This window comes from Dermacentor andersoni, chromosome 10 (genome assembly GCF_023375885.2).
Source record: "Dermacentor andersoni chromosome 10, qqDerAnde1_hic_scaffold, whole genome shotgun sequence".
Classification (NCBI taxonomy): domain Eukaryota; kingdom Metazoa; phylum Arthropoda; class Arachnida; order Ixodida; family Ixodidae; genus Dermacentor; species Dermacentor andersoni.
The window spans coordinates 140307293-140320236 of NC_092823.1; the positions used below are offsets into that span (position 1 = coordinate 140307293).

The 12944-nt window shown below is 43.2% G+C and overlaps 1 protein-coding gene across 1 annotated transcript in view; it reads left to right on the plus strand.

Moving 5' to 3' along the window:
- The window catches only part of LOC126545209 (deformed epidermal autoregulatory factor 1 homolog), a 112818-nt gene that overhangs the window by 64924 nt on the left and 34950 nt on the right, over positions 1-12944 (plus strand). Inside the window, exon 6 of the mRNA XM_050192969.3 lies at positions 6654-6785. Coding sequence (XP_050048926.2) covers positions 6654-6785 — 132 coding nt within the window. The remainder of the gene's footprint in view (positions 1-6653; positions 6786-12944) is intronic.

The window sequence follows — 12944 nt, forward strand, 5'->3', positions numbered from 1 at the left end:
CTCTGCGAACGTTGCAGGCGTGAAACTTCAGTCCTTCAGGCGGCTGGCCTCCCAAACTAGTGAATTCATGTGGAAAAAGACATTGCCGGTACTATCAAAATGTGTTGAAAGAAGAAACCGAGACAGCAGCATGGCGCTCAGGGTTCTGGGGGGTACTAGTATCCCGGATGATGTAGTTGCCATACTTAGGAAGGGCCCGAAGTACAGCATCGAGCCTAGGATTCCAGGGCATGAGCTACTTTCCTTGAATCAAAGGATTGCCGGTAAAGCTGACCCAGAGAACCAGGAAAGGTGCTTGCTAGATGGCGTGGACAGCCTCAACAGGACCACGCCCATCAACGGAGCTAGACATGAGTCGACCACCAAAAGAGTCGTCGAGTTCTTCGCCGACCAGAAGCTGCGACTCACCCAAGCGGACAAGCAGGGCAGATTCGTCATCATTCCGTCTGGTATGTTCAACGAGAAGGCTCATGAAGCTGTGCACAGGAATTTCCGGAAGACTGTGGTTAATCTGGGGAAGCTGAACTCTAATGCGGTTTCTCTGTGTGAAAGTATTGGCTTGGACAGAATTGCTAAAGGTATTCGGCTTTGTAAAGGAAATAGCTTCCACGTGTTTTTCACTGCAAAAACACATAAGGAACGAATCCCGTTCAGATGTATCGTGAGTGAAAGAGGGGCTTGGCAGAGCCATGTTAGTGGTTTCCTGCTAAGGCAACTTAATGGGTTAGATGTCGAAGACCCATTTTCTTGCAGGAACTCTCTTGATGTTAAATTTTTGAATGACAATAAGTCTTCAGGTTATATGTTTTCCATTGACGTTGTTGACCTGTTCTATTCTATCCCACAGACTGAGTTGTTAGCCGCTGTACAGTTGTGCATTGAAAAGAATGGGGCAATTTCCTTCCAGAACTCTGCCGGTGTTTCTGTTGCGAATTTCTTGGCATTGTTAGAGTATTACTTGTCTTGCACGGTGGTATTATTTGAAGACCAGCTGTTTGTTCAGAAAAAAGGAATTTGCATTGGTTCCTGCGTCGCTCCAGTGCTATGTAACATCTTTCTCGCGCAGATGGACAGGTCACTGGCGGATACTTTCGACGAAGCCAAAGCGCTGAAAACTTTTAGATACGTTGACGATTTTTTAATTATTTTAAAGAAACAGGTTTCCTCATCTTACCCACAAATAGTGGAAGAAGTTTTATCTGGTTTTAAACTACTTGGAAAAGGTTTAGACTTCACCCATGAGCTTGCCCAAGGCAACAGATTGCAGTTTTTAGACATTGACATCACCCTTAATGACCAAAGCTTTTGCTGGATGTATCGCCCTCGCGCACAAAAAGAACTAATGCCTTATGATTCATCCCATTCAAAGACAGTAAAGCGCGCCATTGCTCAGATGTGCCTGGAAGCGTCGCTGAAGAAATCTTGTTGCCATAAGGCAGAGGAAAGCTTTAACACCCAGATTCGGAAGTAGGAAAAAGCAGGCTTTCCAACCTCGATCTTAACCGGAGTAGTGGAAGCCTTGCTGAGAAAATTGAAAAAAGAAAGTACAAAGAAGGGCGACCAAGATGACGTCCCCAAAAGCAAAAGTATACCGGTTGTCATCCCGTACACCCATAAGGTAGCGCACAATTTGAAGCATGTAGCGACAAAATATAAGGTTCCTGTGGTTTTTTCCGCCCCAAAGAAACTGGCTGGCTTGTGCGTTAAAACTGATCCCAACAAGGTAAACAAAACTGACTGTAAAAAGAGACATGTAGCCCCGCTTGTTAAATGTGCCGTGGGTGTCGTATATCAGATACCTCTCACATGTGGAAAGAAGTACATCGGACAAACCGGCCGTTGTATTAATGACCGATTAGCGGAACATAATCGCGATTTAAAAAATGGTACTGGTTCTCATCTGCCGCATCATTGTAAAGCCTACGGAGAAGAAAGGAAGATTAAGTGTGTGGCAAGGCTGAAAGAAGCAAAGGTTTTAAACAGAAGTAAGGACCAGACAGCCCGTGAACTGTTGGAGGCCTACTATATTGAAAGAAACTGTAGCGATTGTGTTAGCGCCCCATCTATCTCCATTTATAAGAACGAAACTGCTTTTTTAGATACACGGGCGTGAGATACGTGTGTACCTCACCTATCTTTATCCGCTTTTTGTCAAAACCTCGTGCGCATGTGTGGTTTTTGCTACCCATCTTTGTTTGACCTTATATTCATTCGCATACGCGATGAATAAACAGTTGGAAGTTGCGCCTGTCCCATCTCGCTTGCTGTGTGTTGTGTTTTTTCGGCGCTATAACCCTCTTCTGGAAACGTAAGAGAAGACTACACACCAAGCGCAAACTTTCAGCTAAGTTTATTGTACCACCGAATCGATTTTATACATGTGAAGCAGTGTAGACTGCGCATGCGCTTGCATGAAAATGAACATGAAAACGCACTCATGTAACATAGTTACGAGTCATGTGATGCCACCTCCAAGAAACTAAGTTCTTTTTCTGTGAGAGCCAGTGAAGGGAAGCTAACACACTTATCACCCAATTTTGCAATCATCTGTGCTTCAGATATTTCCCGGATGAGCTGCGTGCTGCTATGGGAAACAATCGTGCATTGGTCCTCGATAGGTTTGCATCCATGGTCACGACAATGAATCGCCAAGAACCCACTGGAGCCATGTTTTATGTTGTTGCTGTGTTCGCGGAGCTGATCATTGAGGCAACGCCCAGACTGTCTGATATATTGCTTCCCACATGAAAGGGGGAGGTTGTAAACCTCCCGGTGGACACACTCGACGAACTTCTTGCGGTGATGCTTTCTGCACTTATCGGACGGGACGGCATTTGGATCCGTCAACCTGCAAAGCTTGCCGAGCTTGTTGGGAGCAGAAAAAACAACTCTTACATTAGCCCTTTGGGCCATCTTTTTCAAGCTATGGGATATCCCGTGCATGTAAGGTATAACACTTACCTTAGGGCGTTTGCCGGGAGGGGCATCGGCAACTGACTTCTGCGTGCTGGATCGCGCTTCTCTTAAAATGCGTTCCACGACAGACACTTGCACGACCTTGGTATATCCAGCCAAGGACAAACGTCGAGTTTGCTTTTCAAAGCTTACGTCTACTACATGACAGCAAGACTTGCTAAGGAAATTCTTGAAGTACAAACTGATATTGGCACGCTTAACAAGCTTAGAATGTGCGGATGTATACAGCAGAAGTGGCTTGTTGGGTCGCGGCTCATACGACCAACATGTGCGGCTGTCCTGAAAGCTCAGGCAAAGATCAAGGAAACGAAGAGACTATACCTACATGCATGGGATATCCCATAGCTTAAAGAAGATGGCCCAAAGGGCGAATGTAAGAGTTGTTTTTTCTGCTCCCAACAAGCTCGGCAAGCTTTGCAGGTTGACGGATCCAAATGCCGTCCCGTCCGATAAGTGCACAAAGCACTGCCGCAAAAAGTTTGTTCAGTGTGTCCACCGGGAGGTTTACAACCTCCCCCTTTCATGTGGGAAGCAATGTATCAGACAAATTGGGCGTTGCCTCAATGATTGGCTCCGGTGGGTTCTTGGCGATTCATTGTCGCGATCATGGATGTGAACCTATTGAGGACCAATGCAAGATTGTTTCCTCGTGGCAGCACGCAGCTCATCCGGGAAATATCTGAAGCGCAGATGATTGCAAAATTGGGTGATAAGTGTGCTAGCTTCCCTTCACTGGCTCTCACAGAAAAAGAATGTAGTTTCCTGGAGGCGGCATCACATGACTCGTAACTATGTTACATGAATGCACAGTTAATTTTCATGCAAGCGCATGTGCAGTCTACACTGCTTCACATGTATAAAATAGATTCAGGGGTGCAATAAGCTTAGTTGAAAGTTTGCGCTTATTGTGTCGCCTTCTCTTACGTCCGTGTTGTTTTTTGTTGCGCAATATCATTTGAGTAATGGATTACCAACTTGTCCGGAATGCTGCTCTCGCTATTAGCCAAGATCGCAAAACTGCCACCATATTTTTCTTTAATCGGATCCAGCAAGTGCCTACCCAATCAGATGCTCTATCTAAATGTTCCTCTCGAGTTGAACAAGCACCCACCTCCTATTTTTTTGCACACATCTCCAAATTTTGAGTAAGTGCTTGATTGGTATTTAATGCTATTGTCGTAGCTTTCCTACTACTATTTGGTGTTTTATTGACTTTAAGGTGTCTCACTCTTTCACTGTGGTGGATGTATATTGTTGGGATTAGTTAGTTGCACTTATAAAGTGAAATTAACTTACAAGTATAGGTAATGGCTGAAGAAATGGCAGTTACTTACCAGTGATTAAATGTGGATAACTCTTCAGAGCAGTGCAAATTTCATTCACATTCAGGATATTGTCACTGACATAGTCATTACTGCTGCGCAGCCATGCAGAGTTTACTGTCATCACTCTAATGTCTTTTTTATAGAAAAAGCCTGCTTATTTGTACTCATTCATTCCTAAGAAAATAAAAATTGTACACAAAATGAACCTGTGGATATCAAGAGAGATTATACATTTAAAACGCAGAATTGCAAGGCTCAGAAAACTTAGAAACAAAAGAACTTCTTTCATCAATTGTACAAGAAAAATTAGCGAACTCTCTCACGCGTTGAAGATAGCAGCAAAAACGGCTAAACAAAAGTACTTAGATGAACCCTTAAATAACTTCATTAAAAAATCCCCTCATAAATTTTGGCACTATCTGAAATCTAGGGTTCCGAAGAAGAGCAACTTATTGCCAACAGAAGCCTTAACCAAGGCTACCCAATTTAATCAATTTTTCCAATCAGTTTTCACAGTGGACAATAACACTATCCCAGACAAGGTCGCACAGACAAGTGACATAGGTGAAGTACCATGTGAGCTAAATATAACGGAAGCGGGAATTCTTTTTTTATTACTTAATCTTGATATAAAAACATCCAGCGGCCCAGATAACATTCCAAATACTTTTCTCAGAAGGTACGCTGAATGGGTTTCCAAATACTTATTGCTAATTTTTACAAAATCATTGCAAACTTCTGAGGTTCCTCAAGAATGGAAAATTGCAAAAATTATTCCGATACATAAATCAGGTGATGCTACAAATCTTTCAAACTTCCGTCCTATTTCACTCACTTGTACAGCAGGGAAAATTTTTGAGCATTTAATATTAAAACACATCGTAACTTTTGTTGAAAGTCATTCTCTAATTAACCCTAACCAACATGGATTTAGGAGTGGTTTGTCTACAACAACTCAGTTAATAGAGACTATTCATGACCTAGCATTAACAATCGATAAGCAAGGACAGGTAGACATAATTTTTCTAGACCTATCAAAAGCTTTTGATCGGGTATCGCATCCAAAACTAATTCATAAGCTGCAAGGAATTCTGGGACACGGTATTCTTACAGAATGGTTAAAAGCATATTTGTCCGGACGTCAACAATTCGTTCATTTCGAGGGGCAATCCTCAGACTATGTTGAAGTTTTATCCGGTGTGCCTCAGGGCACAGTTTTAGCTCCCATTCTCTTCCTTCTTTTTATCAACGACATTGCAAATGGCATTGACGCAACGGTACGCATGTTCACAGATGACTGCATTATTTATAAACCAATACAGACCAAGGATGATCAGGTTGTTCTGAATGACGCACTTAAAAATATAGCAAAATGGTGTCAAGACTGGCAGATGACGCTAAATGCAGAAAAAACTGTCTGCATGACAGTCACGAGAAAAAAAGCACCACTAACCTTTCCATACGAAATTCAGCAAAGAGAACTACATAGGGTAGAAGAATACAAGCATTTAGGTATAATTATTTCTTCTGATCTAAAATGGAACAAACGCATGTCATACGTGGCAACAAAATCACTCTCAGCACTTTTTTCCCTCAAACGGTCTCTCAGATACGCTTCACCCAACACCAAACTACTCGCGTACACGTCACTCATTCGCTCCGTTATAGAATACGGCTCCATATGCTGGTTTCCATACACTAAATGTGCCATAGCGAAGTTAGAGAACGTACAAAGAAAAGCAGTCAGATTCATTTATAATAAATACCGTTGTCATGATTCCCCAACTGAACTTCTATGCTTAGCCGGACTCCCTACAATTAGAGATCGTGCTAGATATCTCCGACTAAAATTCCTGTTTATTCTCCAGAGCAATGCCCTAAAAATAGACAAAAAGAAGTTTTTAGTAGACTCTAACGCTAGAATTTCAAGAACGAAACACAATAAACAATTATCTGAGTATAGGTTTCACAATGACACTTTCAGATATTCATACTTCCCACAAGCTATCAGAGAATGGAATATGTTACCACAAGAGGTTGTCGATTGTACAACCCTCGATTCTTTTTTGTCTAAGCTGTCTAACCATATCTTTGTTGCTACATGATGAAATGTGGTTTTTACATTATGTTCTATTGCCACCATGAATGTGCATTGCCTATATCGCTGTACGTGTGTATGAATAAGCTTGTTTCTAAATCAAGGCCTCTTGTAAACGATTATCGTTGAACCCTGTGTGAATGGTGTATTTTCCCTTTTATGAATGTACCCTTTCCTGCCAAAGCCTTTGTTAAGGCTAGCAGTATGTACCAAATAAATAAACCAAATAAATAAATTCTGAAACATCCTTGCAGATGGTGAAGAATCTCACAAAGCAAGTGCAAGAACTTCAGAAGCAAGTGGACATGGTGAAGGCACAAAGTGTCGTGACGAGGGAAGCAGCGCTTCGGCAACTTAGAGTGCAACTTGAAAATGAGAAAAAGGAGGTGGGTACCTCTGCGATGGTTCCTTATTTAAAACAGACTTTAACTGCGAGGTTAATAAATTTAATGTGCTAAGCATGCCATCACATAACACTATTCATCCTAGGGGATAGCAGGTTGCCATGACAAATGTGTCTTGTATGATATTGAACATTTAGTTATAAGAGGGTTAGTTGCTTGTACAAAAAGCCAATAAAAGTATAGTAAGCAATGCTTTATAGCACTGGTAATGCATAATAAATAACAAAAAGAGCCAGTTAAGATACAGCTTTATAAACTTGATAAGGTGTGTTTCATCAGCAATTTTATTTCAGTCCCTGTGTGGTTTCAAATTACCCCTGCCCAGCATAGCTGACACTAGCTATGCCTACAATCTCACCACTCTGTATAATCCTCTGCCGACTCCTTTCCTTGAAACTCATCCCTAAAACTGCTGCTGAGTTTAAGGTCACAGGTTGTTTTCCCAGCCACAGCAGCCACATTCTGATGAGGGTGGAATTGTCTACCATGCCTTGGGTGCACAAATCCTAGGTGGTCTAAATTATTACTGCAATGTCTCTCTGCCCTTCAGGATGTTAAATCTCCTAATTTTTAGGCCCCCAAGATTTTTTTACTTTCAAACGAATTTTTCTTGTGGTTGCAAATGTAATAAATAAAGATGTGTTATATCGTCCCAAAATACAATCAAATACTCATAGTCTCAACTAATTAGTAGTGTCAGTAACCACACTGGTTGCAGTGCTACTTCGTCTTGGCTCCTGACAGTTGGTCAACCTAGTGCGAATGGCATTGTTCACAGTGAAATCATAGCTTTCTATATTTTTTCATGCTCGTGCACAGGCTGTAGAAACAAAGCGCAAAGTCTGTTCCACCTAGTCTATGCAATGGCCACCAGAGCATGTTGCCCAGCTTACCCAGTCTCAGAGCAGATGACGTGATGGTGCTGCTTCTGCGCACACTCATGGTGACACGCTTAGTGCTTTTACTGGACTTGGCGCTATAAAATAACTTCGCAAATTGCATTGATGTTTGTAGACAATGAACATCAGAGGTAAGCAACACAAGACAAGATGTTGTGAACAAGCAAGCCCTTCTCTCAAAAGTGCTCAACCAGCTGTGAGATCAAGCTCAGACTTTGAGGGTCTATTGTGACAGTAGTTTTGTTTCGAAAACTTTGGCAATGTCATGCTTGTCTACCTCCATTATAACGTAATTTGTAAATATTGGCTGGAAAAACTGTCAGCAACAGTTCCAAAAAGTTCTTGTTGTGGCCTGGCATCGAACACATCAAAACTTTGCACTCATGGAGTGCTGCAGTCCATTCTTTACAGCCTCTTTAAAGGGGTGCTTCAGGTGTCACTTCGTGATAGGAACTTGATTGAAGTTCATCAATGTGTAAAGAATAGCTAAAAGCTGTCCACATGGGTAGGAAAGTTCCCCGTAGTCTTGGTGTTTTATCAGTGAATCCGAGGGTGCCGAGGTGTTAGGCTTCATCAAAATGATGACATGTTTGCCACATTCTATGTTTCGATGTAAAGCTCTTGCCATTTAACCACTAACCCTAGCTAATGCTGTGACATCTGGAGTAGGAAGCAATGGCTGTGCTCGGCCGAGTCCCTGTGTGAGCTCTCTACGTGCCTTTGAAGAAAATTCCTCACTGTGCTTTTCTGTTGTGGCAGCGTTGACAAGCTGTAGCTGCCTTCTGCAGCCATCACGTTGCTCATGCTTGGTGCCAGAGTGATGCCAGTTTTCAGAGTCTTAGTACCTGAGAGAATAGCTTGGGCGTTAATTTGATCACTTGAGCCTGCTGATTTCCTTAGCCAGCCAAAAAACGACTCATTTGCTCAGAAGACGTTTTCCTCACTAAAACAAAATGAAAACACATGTTTTCAAGCAAATCGAGAATGCACTAGCCATTTGAACGAGTTGTCATCACCAGGCCTTCATAAATCTTTGTTGAGAGGTTCTTTGTGTGGCACTGGCTTTGGCCGGTAGTCAAGGAAGCTTCTTTCAAGCCAAATGGCCCATTCATCACTTGTAGGTTCGAACTGCTTGCAGTCAAGATTATTCTGGTGTATGTACTAGGTGCAATCACTTATCTCCATGAGCATATACCAGCAGCACAAGGTGCCCATGAATTCGACCATTGGTCTAACACCCGTAAAACTTGCATCACATGTGTGTCCCACTTGCTCTTGCAAGAGCTTCAGTGCAGCTGTCACAAACTTGCACTGCTCCTTCGACCTTCATTTTTTTCAATATTTGTAGGGAAGACTTGTTTTCTGGTCAAAAATCGAACTGGCTTTACAAGGCTGCCTTAATGCATTTTGTAGAAGCTCTTCAAATGGTTTGCTGCTATTTCATCATCTTTTCGGATATCACGCAGCAAAAACTACAACCGCACATTCGTTTATCAAATGAGACTAATCCAGATTGAAAGCTAGAAAAAGCCTTCAGTTCAGTTGTCCAGAGTGCTGAATGCAAGGCCTGATTCTTGCATTGTATAGTAGCTGTAATGTCAAGATGTTGATTTTGTGGTTGTTGGTGACGATGTGCATGACGAAACATGCGACGTCTTCAACATTTTTTTAGTACATGTCACATGAGCATGTGCAGTTCGTGGCCAGTGCAATTTCTCACGGAGAAGTAGGCCACAAGGATTGTGAATGAAACTGAAGTCCGTTAAGGACAAAGTACAGAAGTGAATTAGCAAGCACTGGCTCATTTAATGTTTCTCTACTAAAGCTCTCACCGTAGCCTACTTCACCAATGAAGTCATCCCTTTGGTAATGGTAAAAAGTAACCATTGTATCACATACATTTTGTCCAAAAATAATGAGCATGCCCTGGCTTGTGATCAGAGGTGACAAGTGAGCTTGGTTGACAGCCTTTGCAACATGAGTTGGGTCACGCCATCATCTCCACGTGATGAGCCTAGAAAACGCTCTAGAGTGCTTCGACTGGGCAGCTGGAGAATGTCTTGTTCTACCAATACTGACGCAACTTTCTTCACTTTCTCAACAATCTGGACAAATATGGTAACAAGACACTTCTCTATGAGCTTTGGCAGTCCTGTTTGTACGTGTTTAGAGCTTGTCCTTTGCGTCTCCACCTTCGCATGTCCACTGTTGAAGCTAAGGGATCTGAGGACACCTTCACTACTCCATTCACCTGCATAGTCGCAGGGAGGCAGTACTCTATAATGGCATTTTGCACTGATGTCAACCTTTCGGTAGCGGTGCAGTCCACAGGTGATGACCCTTCAGAGGCAGCATTAATGACTGGCATGTTGTCAAGCGCATGAAAACCTGACTTCATTTCGATATTGTGAATGACTGCTCTTCACGTCAGTGGTGGCGGGTTGGCTAGCGCTGCAACCTCGTATTTTTGCACGGATGTGTCACTTTTTTCTTATTTAGGAGGCTGCAAGCACGCCAAATATTCTTCAAATATACCGTGAACAATGCATGCAGGTACCTAACAGAGTGAATTGAAGTGTGTATGAATAGATGACAACTTTTGCTGCTGGATTGAAATGGTTAGAACAATAAAAAAATTTGGAGGATGCTTAAGTTTTGCCTTTAAGAGTAGAACGCAATAGCATTAAAAGATCCCTGACTACTTCTCACGCTTCCCGACAACTGGAGCGTATGTAACAGTAATGTTTACCAGGAAATGCTGGCCGCGAACGTTATACACAAAGGCGGGCGTTCTGGTAGAAACGAGGCCTCTTGCTTGGGCCGCGATGCGGCGGAGGCAAGCATCAGCTAGAGGTATTGCAAGGAACTGGGTGCACTGCTCCATGGCCCCCAAGACACCCGTGCGCCGGCATGCACAAATGATGGACGCCGTGTCCGGTCTAGAATGGTAAACACTAGAAAAGGGGCTTCTTTAACCAACACTATCATGTCTGTAGATTGTGTGTAAGTCATAGTTCACAATTTTTCCACGTATTAAAGCGAAGCTTTCTTTGCCTCTTCCTTCAACTTTCCCACTGCTGCTGCTTTTGCTGTGGGCTGCTGCTGTCCTGCACACTGCTTGGGGGGTGGTTCAGAACATGTATATAGATGGCAGGTGCGACTAAGAAAGGAAAGGTGACAGGAGAAATTCGTTTTCACCCCAACGCGTCAAATGTGCACAATGCCCTCTGGAGCTCCCTGGCCGTCGCCACATTAGCAGCTTCACAGCTGTAATTATCTGTGACTCCTCTCAAAAGCATTTCAGAAACTGCAGTGCTTCCCTTTCTACTAATGTGCGAGACCAGAGGGGATGCAGATAGAACTGTAGAGAGGAGAAGAAACTGTTTCCATAGAAGAGAGGGGGGGGAGGTGACGTGAGAAGGCAAGGAAACCTCACTACTATACGACAGCGGTCGCAGGGAAGCAGGATAAGCTTAAGTTCAAGGTACGGTACGGTACATTGCTGCTATTTCTGAAAAATAAATGCTATGCAAATATGTCAAGCGGGCAACTTACACAGGGCACGCAGAAGCAGAGCCACATTAATTAAAACGCACTGCAAGGTCCAGGAGACAGTACGGAAGGGGTCGACCGTCAAATCAACACTTCTTTGCCCGCCGCATTAGCTTTGCTGATATGGCATCGCTAGAGGTCATAGATTTGATTCCAATCGTGGCAGCCGTATTTCAACGGGGGCAAAATAGAAAACGCATGTGTACTTAGATTTGGGACACGTTAGAGAACATCACGGTCTCAAAATTAATCTGGAGTCCGCCACTACCGCTTGCCTCATAATCCGAGTGTGGTTTTGGCACATGCAGCCCCATAATGCAATTCAAGTTTAATACTTCTGCCATAATACAACTGCTCTCAATGGACCAGAAAATGACTAATCTAACTACGCGTCTCAGCGCAATAGAAACTCACTGCGAAAGTCTATCTACACTCCGCAATGATCTGGAGGGGATTCAGGCCACTTCGGCTGCAACGTCTCGTTTAGTTGGTGTGCTGGAAGCTCGTCTAGATGATGCAGAGAATCGCTCTCGGCGCAATAACCTACTTTTCTATGGTTTACCAGATACCAACCCCACTGAAACGTATTCGCTTACAGAAGACTTGATCATTCGCCACTGCTCGAACCACCTGGACACCCAGTTGAGCCCTAACGACATTGAACGTGCCCATCGCCTCGGACGACACTCTAAGGACAGGAAACGCCCAATTATCGTTAAGTTTACATCCTTTAAAACTAAAGAATCAATTCTTTCTAAAGGTTCAAAATTCAAAGGTACAGACTACAGCGTAGGTGAAGACTTTTCGCGCCGCGTTCAAAACTGCCGGAAACATCTTGTCGCTTTTGCCAGGGCGAAGTCCGTGCCTTCTTCCCTGAGATTTAAAACTTTGCATATTGGCCCCAAACGTTATGTTTTTGATGAACTTTTAGAATCTGTAAAAGAAATATCTTAACAATCAACTCATCATTGCCGGTCATCGCGCTATCCCCCACCTACGACATGTGCCAACGTTTCACTATCAGTAATCTTTACTAACATTCGCAGCTTCCTGCCGAAACGCGATATCGTATCGAACCTTGTAACTTCGTCAGGCAGCAATCTACTTATATTAACCGAAACGTGGCTGAACAACGATATCACTGACTCAGAAATTCTGTTTGACCTGCCCAACTTTAATCTTTTTCGCGCTGATCGCAAGTATTCTCGTGGGGGAGGAGTCCTAATTGCAGTCAGCGAACAATTGTCTTGTTCTGCCATTAATGTCACGTCAGACTTAGAAATGCTGTGGATTATATGCCGCGCCTCACCTCTGACGTTATTAATTGGTGTGTGTTATAGGCCACCTCGCAAAAGTCCCGACTTTCCCCGCAAGCTTCACAATGTTCTAAATAATCTAGTATCAAAGCACCCTAAAGCACACATCCTACTATTTGGGGACTTCAATTACCCCAATATCGACTGGAGTAACCAACCTCAGCCCATAGTTAGTCAAGAAGAGCCGAATGACTTCATTGACGTTTGCCTTAATTTTAACTTGACCCAAGTTGTATCTGAACCGACACGCGTCGCAGGGGCAGCAGCGAACACTCTGGATCTCATACTGACCACTCATCCAGACAGTCTTAATTTCATTACAGGCCTCCGAGAAATCAGCGACCATAAAGTAATCCATGCCAACTTTGACTTCT